At 42.3% G+C, this 14741-nt stretch overlaps 1 protein-coding gene across 6 annotated transcripts in view; it reads right to left on the reverse strand.

Annotated features, from left to right (window-relative positions):
- DHTKD1 (dehydrogenase E1 and transketolase domain containing 1) overlaps nt 1-14741 on the reverse strand; it is a 56075-nt gene that overhangs the window by 7868 nt on the left and 33466 nt on the right. For all 6 annotated transcript variants that reach the window (XR_012374571.1, XR_012374570.1, XR_012374572.1 and 3 more), the window contains exons 11-13: nt 9894-10044; nt 8544-8650; nt 7301-7465 (exon numbers count right to left, since the gene is read on the reverse strand). Coding sequence is in view for 3 of the 6 variants with exons in the window: in XM_073879914.1 (XP_073736015.1) it covers nt 7301-7465; nt 8544-8650; nt 9894-10044 (423 nt within the window). In the remaining 3 variants the exon portion in view is untranslated. The remainder of the gene's footprint in view (nt 1-7300; nt 7466-8543; nt 8651-9893; nt 10045-14741) is intronic.

Below are 14741 nucleotides of genomic sequence, written 5' to 3' on the forward strand. Positions count from 1 at the left end.
TAGGACCATAAGTAAACATATGTACTGATAAACACAGTATCTTTCAAAAAAAATACCAATTGTGTATATTTCGGAATAAAATGATTTTTTCAAGATTACATAAGACTGCCTTTTGTCTGATGCTGCAACAAAACTTTAAGAATCAAAATTTCAGTTTGATCCCACTTTAGTCTCAATAAAAATATGCTTTCATTTGTTGGAGTCAGAAATGACATTTGTGAACAAAAACAGCTAAACTAGGACAAGGATTTCTGTCTTGAGGATTTTGACTATAATTTATAAGTGAAACCTAATGAGTCAGAACAAGCAGGAACAATACATGAATATTTCTGTGATGAAAAGAAATTTTATGCATGAGCTCGGTTTAAGTAAGTGCTTGTCACAAAGAACTTAGCATAGACAACTCGAATTCATTTCCCTATAGTCTAGTCCCAAATGGGAATACATTTTGACTGGTCCACTGATAGGTAGCCATGCTGATGTGTGATGCTGTGATATAACTTAAAAAATTAATATCAGGGGCACCTGGGTGGCTTAGTCATTAAGCGTCTGCCTTCGGCTCAGGTCAAGATCCCAGGGTCCTGGGATCGAGCCCCACATCGGGCTCCCTGCTCAGCGGGAAGCCTGCCTCTCCCTCTCCCGCTCCCCCTGCTTGTGTTCCCTCTCTCGCTGTGTCTCTCTCTGTCAAATAAATAAATAAAATCTTTTTAAAAAAAATGTTAACTAAAAGAATGAAATGAAAATATGTACTTTATATATTATCTATTGTATAGATAATATATATTATCTATTATATATGATATATATTTTATTATGTATCATATATATTTATTTTATTCTTATTTTTTATTTATTCTTATTGCCAAATAATGTATGATAGAAGCCATCTTTCTCCATCCTGAACCCTTGGGCAGCTCCCACTTCCTAGGGTAGGAATCAGAAGGAGCTGAGGGGCGCCTGGCTGGCTCAGTCAGTGCAGCAAGTGACTCTTGATCTTAGGGCCATGAGTTCAAGTCCCACATGGGGGCGTAGAGCTTACTAAGAAGAAAAAAGGAAAAAAGGGAATTGGAGTTCAGAGCTGGGTGGGAAATTTGGGCAGAATTTAGGTACCACTTGTCAGGCAAACTCCTGAGTCATGTTTGTCACACGGCAAGTCATCTCTGAATATGCCACGGAAAGAGAGGGTGGGCTTCTGTTCTGCTAGATCACTTGTACCAATAATTTAATTTTCAGTAAGAAATCAGACTTCAATAATGGTGGTATTCACAGTTAATAAAAGGAGTTACATGTTTAATGAAGACAGTTAACTACTTAATAAGAGTAGTTTTTCGCTTGAAAATCTATAGGATAGCTGTTGATATTTTTGGCGGGAGACAGAATGAGAGGGAGAATCTTAAGCTCCATGCTCAGTGCAGAGCCTAATGGGGGGCTTCATCTCACGACCCTGAGATCATGACCTGAGCCAAAATCAAGAGTCGGACACTTACCCATCAGAGCCACCCAGGTGCCCCTTAGCTGTTGATATTTTTAAGGTTCCAAAGCAAGGCCTCACTTATTTGGTATTTTGTATATATTAGACATGGGGAGAGGAGTGGACTATTGGGGCCAGAATGTGAACTCTTATTCTCCTTAGAAACAGCAAAAAAATTCTCCATAAAATTTCGAATTGTTCACTCAGTACTTAGTTTTATATATATATATATATTACATTTAATATGATTATACTCCTTTATAGTAACGATTGAGGGAGCAGGTGACACCCTTAGGGGTACAACGAAAATTGGGTCAAGAATCCCAAACGTACATATGTCTTAGAAATAAATGATAGTAATTTGCATTACGACTTAGCCCCTTTCACACTGCAGTTTCAAAATATCTCTGTCAAAAGAGCCCCATCAGAAAGACTGTGTTAAAGGGATTGCATTAATTTTTCCTGAATGTCCTGTGATGCTGCTGGACCCCCGAGGCCATCTCAAAATGTGCAAGGTGGGTCCGAGGAACAGTCGGTGGAGCAAGTGAGAGAATGAGGAGATCAAACCCATGAACCCTGCCATGGGTGAGAGAATGGGCAGTGCCTTGCCCCAGTGCGGACTCCCAGGGTCGGCAGCACGGAGAGGCAGTGGAGAAGCACGGACAGCAGGATTTAAGGAGGCGCCCACTCTGGGCTCAGGCAGGTGCTGACCGCCGGTGGACGCAACTTACTCACCGCTTTCCCTCAACACCCCTTGATTCCAAATATACATTCTCAAACCTTGGTGAGAAGCACAAGGAAGTCTTGAAGAGCCAAATCCTAAATGAGTTATTTCATCTCATTTGCCTAGCATCCAAATAAGTGCAAAGGTTTTTTGAATGTTAATCCTAATTAAGACTCTCATATAAAACTGGAAAAAATCCTCGCCGATGGGATAAATGTATGCTTAGTGATACTTATTATCTTGAACTCTGCGTATTTTTGTGATTTTAAAAAACATATTGTGGGGCGCTTGGGTGGCTCAGTCAGTTAAGCGTCCGACTCGATTTCAGCTCAGGTCATGATCTCAGTGCAGTGAGATCGAGCCCCTTGTCTGTCTCTGTGCTGAGTGTGGAGCCTGCTTAGGATTCTCTCTCTCCCTTTCCCTCTGCTCTTCCTCCTCCTGCTCGCACGTGCATCGTCACTCTCTCACTCTCTCTCTTCCCCCTCTCAAAAAAATAAAAATAAAAATAAATTAAAAATAGGGCGCCTGGGTGGCTCAGTTGGTTAAGCGACTGCCTTCGGCTCAGGTCATGATCCTGGAGTCCCAGGATCGAGTCCCACATCGGGCTCCCTGCTCGGCGGGGAGTCTGCTTCTCCCTCTGACCCTCTTCCCTCTCGTGCTCTCTGTCTCTCATTCTCTCTCTCACAAATAAATAAAAACTCTTAAAAAAATTAAAAAAATTTAAAATTAAAAATAAAATAAAAAACATATTCTGTGCTTAACACTTAGTTCAGGTGAACCAAGATAAAATGAACCTTTTTAAAAATATATTTTATTTATTTATCTGAGAGACAGCAGGAGAGAGAGAAAATATGTACCCTTTTAAATGTTACAGCAATAAGCTATATTGTCATAAGGTTTGAAACAGGAGTCTACCCACAGGTAAATGATTTAACAAAAAAAATCTCAGTAAAAGCCAATGAGTATCACCACCGGTTTTCATCAAAATACTTGGAATTCCCAACTTGCTACTGTTAATATAGTACATTAGACCTGGTTTTCTCCAGTTTTGCTTTCAACAGTTTGTGTTGCCCACAGTCAGCCTAGGTCCAGAGGCAGATATCTTCCTCCTGACATATGGTCAGAAGGTCACTAGTAGCCTCATGCTGTGTCACAATGCCTACGTCATTCACCTACTTCATCGCATCGCGTAGGCATGTTATCATCTCGCTCCATCACCAAGAAGGCTGAGTACAGCACAACAAGGTATTTTTAAAAAAGACCATATTCACATAACCTCTATTACAATATATTGTCATGATTGTTATATTTTATTATTAGTTCTTGTTAAGCTCTTACTGTGCCCAATTTAGAAATTAAACTTTATTATAGGTATGTATGTATAGGAAAAGACACGGTGAATGCAGGGTTTAGTACTATCTGCAACCTCAGGCATCCAATGGGAGTCTTAGAATGTATTCCCCACAAATAAGGGAAGGATATTGATGCTTACACTATTTGCACCTTAAAACCTTTTCTAAGAAACTATTTCTGCTCACAGTGAGACGGAGTGCTCCCTATATCCAAGTTATTCCGGAAAGATTTTTTTTAAAAGAAAGAAAGCAGCGAGGCCAACTAAAACTAAAAAGACATTTCTGTTTAAATGTAATTAGACACAAGGGGAGGTTGGGGGGGAAAGCTGAAACAGGCAGTGGGGATTAAGGAGTGCACATCTCAGATGAGCACCGAGTGATGTACGGAAGTGCTCAATCACCATACTGTACACCTTAAACTCATATACCACTGTATGTTAACTGGAATTAGCATTTAAATTTAAAAAGCCAAAAAACTTTAAATAAATAAAATTAGATACAGAAAATAGAGGAAAGTATGTACAAAAATGACAAAAGGACATTACAGACCAATATCCCTGATGAACATGGAGGCAAAAATTCTCAACAAGATACTAGCTAATCGAATCCAACTGTATATTAAAAGGATTATTCACCACGATCAGGTGGAATTTATTCCTGGGCTGCAGGGGTGGTTCAATACCTGCAAATCAATCAACGGGATATACTACATTAATAAAAGAAAGGATAAAAACCATACAATCCTCTTAATAGATGCAGAAAAAGCATTTGGCAAAATACAGCATCCTTTCTTGATAAAAACCCTTGACAAAGTAGGAATAGAGGAAACGTGTCAACACCATAAAGGCCATGTTGGAAGACTCACAGCGAATATCATTCTCAACGGGGAAAACCTGAGAGCTTTTCCCCTAAGGTCAGGAACACAACAGGGATGTCCACTCTCACCACCGTGTTCAACACAGTACTGGAAGCCCTGGCCTCAGCAATCAGACAACAAAATGAAATAAAAGGCATCTGAATTGGCAAAGAAGAAGTCAAACTCTCACTCTTCACAGATGACATGATCCTCTATGTTGAAAACCCAGAAGACTCCACCAAAAAATTGCAGGAATTCAGCAAAGTCGCAGTATATAAAATCAATGCACAGAAGTCTGTTGCATTTCTATATGCCAATAATGAAGCAGCAGGAAGAGAAATCAAGGAATCGGTCCCATTTACAATTGCACCGAAAAACGTAAGATACCTAGGAGTAAACCTAACCAAAGAGGTAAAAGATCTGTACTCTGAAAACTATACAACACTTATGAAAGAAATTGAGAAAGACACAAAGAAATGGAAAAACATTCCATGCTCATGGATTAGAAGAACAAATATTGTTAAACTGTCTACACCACCTGGGGTGCCTGGGTGGCTCGGTTAATCCTCTGCCTTTGGCTCAGGTCATGATCCCAGGGTCCTGGGATCAAGCCCAGGTTGGGCTCCCTGCTCAGCAGGGAGTCTGCTTCTCCTTCTGCCCCTCCCCCACCCCAGCTCATGCTCTTTCTCTCTCCCTCTCTATGTGTGTCTGAAAAAAATAAAATCTTTTTTAAAATGTCTATATTACCCATAGCAATTTACACATTCAGTGCAATTCCTATCAAAATACCACCAGCATTTTTCACAGAGCTGGAACAAACAATTCTAAAATTTGTATGGAACCAGAAAAGACCCCAAAAAGCCAAAGTAATGTTGAAAAAGAACCAAAGCTGGAGGCATCACAATTCCGGACTTCAAGCTGTATTATGAAGCTGTATCATCAAGACAGTATGGTACTGACACAAAAACAGACACATAGATCAATGGAACAGAAGAGAGAGCCCAGAAATGGACCCTCAACTATGTGGTCAACTCACATTGGACAAAGCAGTAAAGAATATCCAATGGATGGGACGCCTGGGTGGCTCAGTCGATTAAGCGTCTGCCTTCGGCTCAGGTCATGATCCCAGGGTCCTGGGATAGAGTCCCATATCGGGCTCCTTGCTCATCGGGGAGCTTGCTTCTCCCTCTGCCTGCCACTCCCCCTGCTTGTGCTCTCTCTCTCGCTCTCTCTCTCTGACAAATAAAATCTTAAAAAAAAAAAAAAAAGAATATCCAATGGAAAAAAGATCGTCTCTTCAACAAATGGTGTTGGGAAAATTGGATGGCAACATTCAGACGAACAAAACTGGACCACTTTGTTACACCATATGCAAAAATAAATTTAAAATAGATGAAAGACCTAAATGTGAGGCAGAAATCCATCAAAATCCTACAGGAGAACACAGGCAGCAACCTCTCTGACCTCAGCTGCAACAAATTCTTACTAGATACGTCTCCAGAGGCAAGGGAAACAAAAAATAAACAAATAATAATAATTATCTGGACTTCATCAACATAAAAAGCTTCTACACAACAAAGGAAACAATCAACAAAACTAAAAGGCAGCCTACGGAATGGGAATAGATACTTGCAAGCAACATATCAGACAAAGAGCTAGTATCCAAAATCTATAAAGAACTCATCAAATGCAATACCAAAAAACAAAAAATCCAGTCAAGAAATGGGCAGAAGACATGAACAGACATTTCTCCAAACAAGACATACAGATGGCCAACAGACACATGAAGAAGTACTCAATGTCACTCATCATCAGGGAAACACAAATCAAAACCACAAAGAGATACTACCTCACACTGGACAGAATGGCTAAAATTAACCACTCAGGAAACAGCAAAAGTTGGCGAGGATGCAGAGAAAGGAGAACCTTCTTAAACTGTTGGTAGGAATGCAAGCTGGTGCAGTCTGGGAAACAGTTTCTTCAAAAAGTTAAAAATAGAGCTACTCTACGACCCAGCAATTGCACTACTAGGTATTAATCGAAAGGATACAAAAATAGTGATTCAAAGGGGCACGTGCACCCCAATGTTTATAGCAGCAATGTCCAAAATAGCCAAACTATGGAAAGAGCCCAGGTGTCCATCAATGGATGAATGGATAAAGAAGATGTGGTGTGTGTGTATATATATATACAGTGGAATGTTACTCAGCCATCAAAAAGAATGAAATCTTGCCATTTGCAACAATGTGGATAGAAATAGAGGGTATTATGCTAAGTGAAATAAGTCAGTCAGAGAAAGACAAATACCATATGATTTCACTCATATGCGTAATTTAAGAAACAAAACAGATGAACATAGGGGGCAGGAAGGAAAAATAAAATAAGATTAAAATAAGAGGGGGAAACCAACCGTAAGAGACTCTTAACTACAGGAAACAAACTGAGGGTTGCTGGCAGGGATGGGGGTTGGGGGAATGGGGTAACTGGGTGATGGGCATTAAGGAGGGCATGTGATGTGATGAGCACTGGGTGTTCTATGCAACTGATGAGTCACTGAATCCTACCCCTGAAACTAATAATACATTATATGTTAACAAACTTGAATTTAAATAAAATTATTTATTTTTTTTATTTTTTATTTTTTTAAAAGATTTTATTTATTTATTTGACAGAGAGAGACAGCGAGAGAGGGAACACAAGCAGGGGGAGTGGGAGAGGGAGAAGCAGGCTTCCCGCTGAGCAGGGAGCCCGATGCGGGGCTTGGTCCCAGGACCCTGGGATCATGACCTGAGCCAAAGGCAAGACGCTTAACGACTGAGCCACGCAGGCGCCCCTAAATAAAAATTTTTAAAAATGACAAAACGAGACAAGCTTCCTAACTAGTTTTTTCTACTTACAGGGAACCTGAGTAACATCTTCGGAGAAGCAACGATGAGGGGTTTTCGGAAGTTCCGGACCATCTGTCTCCTGAGCAAGTGGAAATACTGTGCAGGAGTAGTCGGGTGCACCACGAACATGTTCACCGTGTCTCCATCTACCCCCTGTTCGATGCTGTCACACATCTGAGGGAGAAATGGAAGAAAGGAGCAAATGTTCAGGTTATCTCATTCAATCATAATGGCCTGGGCTGTCCTAAGGGAAACACATCTGTATACTGATGACGCCCAAACCGTATCTTCCGCATACCTATGTATGGATCCTGTATTTCTTCCCCAAACTGTAGTTTTGTGTTTGCATCACACATAGTCTTTAATTTGCCTGCAATTTATTTCTGCATTCTAATTTTTATAAAATCATTTTTCTGTATTTTTACCTGTCAATATAACTGTCCATCTGTCTGTCTACTGTTCTGTCTACCTTTCTACTGATCTGTCATCTGATTGTATGTTTTATCTGCACATATGCCAAAATCACTAATGATATTCACGTACTAAGGCTATGTGTACAGGTGTCTCCCATTTACTCTGAAATACATCCGAAGATATAACGGGTTTATACAGAGAAGGATGATAATGAGCAGATGTGATAAAACAAGTACAGTATAATGAAATACTAACGGTAGAATCTAAGGGGTCGGCATATGAATGTTCACTGGAAAATCTTACAACTTTTCTGTATGTTTGAAAATTTTCATAATAAAGTATTAGGAAGCCATATGCATAAAAGGACGTAGATTAATGCTCCTTACCAACGAGTAACCGTGGATATTTCTGGGTGGTTCTAAGTTTTTTTTTTAATGATCATAAATCATTTTATAAAAATACTATCACTACTGGAAAAAAAAAATTTTAGGTAAAAATACAGATTCCTAGGCCCCGCCCCGAAGAATCTGATCTGGTGTTGGTCCCTGTACCTCTATTTACAAAAAGCTCCATAGGTGATTCTGACGATCAGCCTGGTTTGGGAACCCCGACCTTTGCCATACAAGAACCACTTTAATGGCCATAAACCCACGATGCTGGTGTACCCCAGGCATCACATTGATAAGGAGTATTGACGTTGCATTGAATCTGTGTCATTCAAATACTCCAAGGTCTTACAGTTTGAGGTGTGCATGAAGTATCTACAGGAGGTAGCTCTATTTCAAAGCCCCTCGGAAGCAGGAAGCATTTCTTGGAATCCAGAAGGCACGGGACATACCTGCAGGAACCGCTCTATGCGGCAAGAGGAGTGGTCAGGTCCAGCCCCGTCGTACCCGTGGGGAAGGAGAATAACAATGCCGCTCTGTAGGAGCCACTTGGCCTCCCCTGGGAAAGCACGTGACAGGGAGTAAGAACTCTCTGAAGCAGGAACAGAATAGCCTGATGTGACTTGGGTAGTGACACAAATTTAGTTTGCTGTCCAATCCCCTAAAATCATTTCCATTCCATGCACTTTCCAGCAGTGTTCCGTGCTTCAGAGGAAAATACCCACCCTACTGGCTGAAACCCTATAGGACATGTTCGCTGAACGGGCTTTAGCAGATGGAAGACAAATTCAAAGGGGAATGTCCCAGTTTCAAGGACAGCATGTGTCTCTGATTCCAGGCGGCTCTTGCCTTTCCTCACGGCACCACTTACAACACAGGTCACTGTCCTCAGCCTGAGGGCGCAGACACTTGAGGAAGGCCTCTGGACATGTCAAAGCCCAGTCTCCTCAAGGCACCTTTCTTCCCCCCCCCTTTTTTTTTAAGTTTTTATTTATTTACTTGTCAGAAAGAGCAAGTGAGAGAGAGAGCACAAGCAGGGAGAGCGACAGGCAGAGAGGGAGAAGCAGGCTTCCCGCCGAGCAGGGAGCCCGATGCAGGACTCGGTCCCAGGACCCCGGGATCACGACCTGAGCCGAAGGCAGACGCTTAATGACTGAGCCACCCAGGCGCCCCGGCACTTTTCCTTCCTTACAACTACAAGGTAACAGAGAAACACAGCAAAGGGAGGACTGAAGTGTACAAATTCCAAGCATGGTTCCCCCAGAGAATGGGGTGACAGGGACTCACACTTGTACTTTACTACATACCTTTGAATTTTACAATAAGCAGGTTCTGCTTTTGTAAATGATGATCAAAAACAATAAAGATGCACAACTACCAGCTTTCAGATACTTGAATATCCCTGGGTTGAGGGAAGTGGATTTTCAAGGCCGCCATTCACTCTGACCACAAATCCTCACTAATGTCACCATTGCCTGCTTGTTATTCATGTCACAGCTCCTCAACATGTCCCAAGCGCAGACCCGAAAATCCATTGCCCAGGAGCTGGTAGGTACATGCCCTGCTCCCTACAGCCAAGCACACTCCCCTGGAGAAGGTGCTGCCTACAGTCAGAGTGGCCCCCAGCCCTCTGGCAGCTTTCGTAACCATCCCATAGCTGCCAGGCCCCAAAAGATGGCAGGGCAGCCCCCCCAACTCTCCTGAGGGTCTGTGCTACAGCATCTCATAAGCAGCTATGGCCCTTTCCATTCATTTGTCCCCAAGAGGCTAAGGCTGTGCCACATGCATATGCCAACACCAACCTCCAGAGATGAACGTGTCAAAAATGATCTGTGCACCATTGAAGAAATCACCAAACTGAGCCTCCCAGAGGGGCAGTAACTTGGGGCTTTCAATGCTCATTCCATATTCAAATCCCAGGACAGCTTCTTCTGACAAGGGGCTGTTGCTGACCTAATGCAAAGGAAGAGAACAGAAACACTGTCATGCAAGGAAAGGGGAGACAAGAATCAGTAAAGCATCACAAACCTCTCAAAAGGGAGGAGGGGCACAGAGGGGAGCTTTCTTTCCATTCATCTCCGCATTTCTTTGAGAAAGGCCATCTGCTCTCTGTGTATGACGCATTTGGGGAACGTTGGCACAAAGAGAGGAGGAGGGAAAAGAATGGAATATGGGCATTAAAGATTTTCTTTGAAGATAAGCAAAATTAGGGGTGCCTGGCTGGCTCAGTTGGTTAAGCAACCAACTCTTGATCTCAGCTTGGGTCTTGGGTTCAGGGTTGTGAGTTCAAGCCCCATGTTGGGGCCTACTTAAAAAAATAAAAAATAAAAGCTTAAAAATTTTTAAAAAGGATAAACAAAATTAACTTCTCAGATAACCTATCTTTATTGCTGAGAGTAAAACTGTGTCATACAAACTTTTAAAAAATATATCACAAAACAAAGTGGGGGAAGTTACCAAAAGTAAGCCTACCTTTGGTTAGAATCCATTATTCTAATATCCTATCTGCACAATAAAGCAAAAGAACCATCACGACATGTTAAGATAAAAAAGAAAAACAGAACATAAAATTAGATCTCTGAGGAGGCAAAAAAGACAGGACAATTAAACGCAACACGATTCTACTCAGTCACAGGATAACATGAGTGGATCTAAGGGTGCCACGCTAAGTGAAGTGAGTCACACAGAGAAAGACAAATACCATATGATTTCGTTTGTATGTGGAATCCAAAAAAAAAAACATGAGAAACGAAAAATCAAACAAAAGCAGAAACAGACCCATAAATACAGAGAACGAATTGGTGATCGCCGGGGGGGGGGATGGGCAAAGTGGATGGAAGAGAGACTAGGAAGTCCAGGCTTCCAGTGATGGAATGAGTAAGTCACGGGGTGAAAGGTACAGCACAGGGAATATTGTCAATGGTAGTGGAGTAGTGTAAGGTGACGGATGGTAGCTAGACTTGTGAGCACATCACTGTGTTGTACACCTGAAACTAATACAACACTGTGTGTCAACTCTACTTCAATCAAAAAAACAACAAAAAAAAAGAGGGGCGCCTGGGTGGCTCAGTTGTTAAGCGTCTGCCTTTGGCTCAGGTCATGATCCCAGGGTCCTGGGATCGAGCCCCGCATCAGGCTCCCTGCTCTGCTTCTCCCTCTCCCACTCCCCCTGCTTGTGTTCCCTCTCTCGCTGTGTCTCTCTGTCAAATAAATAAATAAAATCTTTAAAAAAAAATCTTTAAAAAAAAAGATAAAATAAAAAATAAATAGAAATAAACACAACATGATGCTGAATGGGGTTGGAGGATGAGATGGTAGTCAAGTTCCAAGGTTCGCTTCCTGACGTGGGGTTGTACTGCCGTGGTGGAGGAGAAGGTCCTTGTTTGCAGAAACATGCATTCAGGGCAGGAGGTGAACAACCTGCTATTTCCAACTTGGTGTCTCAAATGTTTCAGAAGGAGAAGAGCTCCTTTTGTATTGGACATCGAACTTTTTTGTAATTTCGTCTTTATTTCAAAATGTTTCTAAAAGATATCTGTAAGTCATGTATTTATAGAGTAACAGTTGGCAATAAAAAGGAATGAGGTAGTGACACAGGATACCACTTGGATGAACCCTGAAAACAGGATGCTAAGAGAAAGAAGCCAGTCACAAAAGGCTGCTTATTTATATGATTCTATCTATTCGAAAAGTCCAAAATAGACAAATCAATAGAAACAGAAAGTAGATTAACGGTTGTCAGTGGCAGGGTGGAGGAAGGAATGAGGAGACTCCTACTGGGTATGGGATTCCTTTCTGGGGGTGATGAAAATGTTCTGAGACTAGACAGTGGTGATATTTGCACAACTCGGTGAATACGCTAAAAACCACTGAATTGTATACATTGAAAGACTGAATACTCTTTTACTTAAAAAAAAAAAAAAAACCTCTGGCTGGGAGGGATGGGGGGGCTGGGGGACAGACACTGGGGGAGGGTATGTGCTATGGTGAGCGCTGTGAATTGTGCAAGACTGATGAATCACAGACCTGTACCTCTGAAACAAATAATGCAACATATGTTAAAAAAAGAAGAAGATAGCAGGAGGGGAAGAATGAAGGGGGGATATTGGAGGGGAGAACCATGAGAGACGATGGACCCTGAGAAACCTACTGAGGGTTCTAGAGGAGAGGGGGTGGGGGATGGGTTAGCCTGGTGATGGGTATTGAGGAGGGCACGTTCTGCGTGGAGCACTGGGTGTTACGCACAAACAATGAGTCATGGAACACTACAACCAAAACTAAGGATGTCATGTATGGTGACTAACATAACATAAAAAAAAAACCCAACTCTGGAGGCGCCCAGGAGGTTCAGCCAAGCGGCCTACTCTTGGTTTCAGCTCAGGCCATATCTCAGGGTCGTCAGATCAAGGCCCGGGTCGGGCTCTGCGCCTAACAGGGAGTCTGCTTGAGATTCTCCCTATCCCTCTCCCTCTGGCCCTCACCCTGAGAGGGCAGGTGTGCACGCTCTCTCTCTCTAAAAAACAAACAAACAAACAAACAAACAAAAAACTCTGGGAAAAAACTACATCTCCACTATGACTACAAGTATAAAAATTTGCGATTTATATGGGTAAGTACTCAGTGACAACATAGAAAAATAAAAGTAGATGATTTATTACCATGGTAGGATTGTGTATAATTTGTCTTTTCTGATTTCTCTTTTGATTTCAGTTATAATCTGTATGTTACATTAATTTTAAAAGACAGCTACATTGCTCAGATTCCCGAGTGCACTGTAAATGGGGTTCAGACTGGTACCCTCACCTTCTGCCTCCCCTCCTCCTCTGTCTTCCTACCTGAAGCTGACATACCCGCCCGTGTTCTAAATCCATTCTTCCTTTCTGCTGCTTCACCAGCTTCATCACCTAATGCCCGTTTTCTGAACCCCTCCTCACTGGCTTTCCCCTCATGGCAGACAGAAATCAACAGCTCAAAAATGCAGTGAGAAGCATTCCCCTGACCCATGCTCTATAGTTGTAGCTTCCTTTCACAGTCAAGCTTCTAGAATTATCTAATCCACTTGTCTCCAGTTCTGTAACTCCTGTTTACCCCTCAAGCTAATGCAATCTAGCTTCTGTTCTCACCGCTCCACGAAAACAGCTCTATGTGAGGTCGACCCTTGACCTTCCAGTTGCTAAATCCAATGGCCATGCTGTTCTTTCTCATATAGGACTTCTCCCTCCTTCAGTTCATGACACAGCGACTCCCAGTTCTCCTCCTGCCTTTCTGGATGCTCTTTTGGGAAATACTTTTCCTCTGCCAGCACCTTAAAAAAACTGTTTTTCCCAAGACCCTATCCCTTGGCCCTCTTCCTGTTCTGCTCTCTCCCAGGGAGATAATCCCACCCTGTGGTTTCAAACATTTCTACACCCTGATGATGTCCAAACGTGTATCTCAAGACCAGATTCCTTCATTAACTCCAGACATCTGTATCTAATTGCCTTTCTGTAATGGACAAAAACTTCTATGTTCTTCAGCCACCTCAAAGGCAAATGTCCAAAACTGAATCCATCATCCTTCCTTACCAAACCCGTTCCCTCTCTTTACTCTATATTTGGGTGAATGCCGTCATCATATAGCAAATGTCCGAGTCAGGAAGCAGGAGATAAGCAAGACTAGTCTTTCTTCTCCACTCCCTACATCTACCACTAAGTCCTATAGCTCTTCTCAAATCTGGCCCCATATTCCGTCTGCACCGCTACTGCCCTAATTCAGGTCCCTGCAATTTTCTGCCTAGACAACTGAGAAGTCTCCTTGGAAATTGCCCTTACTTCAGTAAAGCTGGGACAGACAAAACTGTCCAAAATTCTCATCCATCTTCAGCTTTCAAAGTACCATCAGGAGGGCTCTTTCTGATACAAAAACCTTATCACCTGTTCAAAATTCCTCCAAGGTTTCCAGCTTCCATTACATTCCAAGTCTTTTGCAATGTGGGGAGTCTGGCCAGTCTCCTCTCCCTCGCCCCTGTACCCATTTTGCAGCTGAACCTCCAGTGACATGAAGCTATTTGGAGTTCCTGTCGTCTCACTTCACAGGCTTTGTGTGTACGACTGTGCCCACCTGGAATGTCCTCTCTGCATGCACCAGACTAGGCAACTCATGTTCCTCCAGCCCCAGCTCAAATCTGGCTTCCTCTCCCAAGCTTCTCCTGATTTCCCAAGTTGACTTGCTGCACCTTCACCTGTACATTCAATGTACTTTACACACTTGTATACGCGTATCTACCTTCATGTCTTGGATTTATTAATGCTTTTATTTATACCCAAATGCACTTGAGGTGGCTCATGATATATATAATATACAATGTGATAATGTACATGTTAAGTAGAGAGAAAAAAGATAAAGATTGAGACACAGAACAGAGGGGACAGACAACCTGGTGACCTACAGTCACCAAGGGTACCATGGCCTTCATCCCTTCCTGGGAGCCATTGCTGACTGGAGAATGCCACACGGTCGCAGAACTCACGGTGCATACACAAGACAAACCACTGCTCAATGAGCTGCAACCACTCTCAGGACCATGAGCAAGAAGGAGTTCCTCCCAGGGTCTCCATATAAAGGACATGCTATTAGATAATTAATGAAATCTTTGACAGCATCCTCATAAT

This window comes from Callorhinus ursinus, unplaced genomic scaffold (genome assembly GCF_003265705.2).
Source record: "Callorhinus ursinus isolate GAN/ISIS: 27379988/994484 unplaced genomic scaffold, GSC_fseal_2.0 scaffold36, whole genome shotgun sequence".
NCBI classification, from domain to species: domain Eukaryota; kingdom Metazoa; phylum Chordata; class Mammalia; order Carnivora; family Otariidae; genus Callorhinus; species Callorhinus ursinus.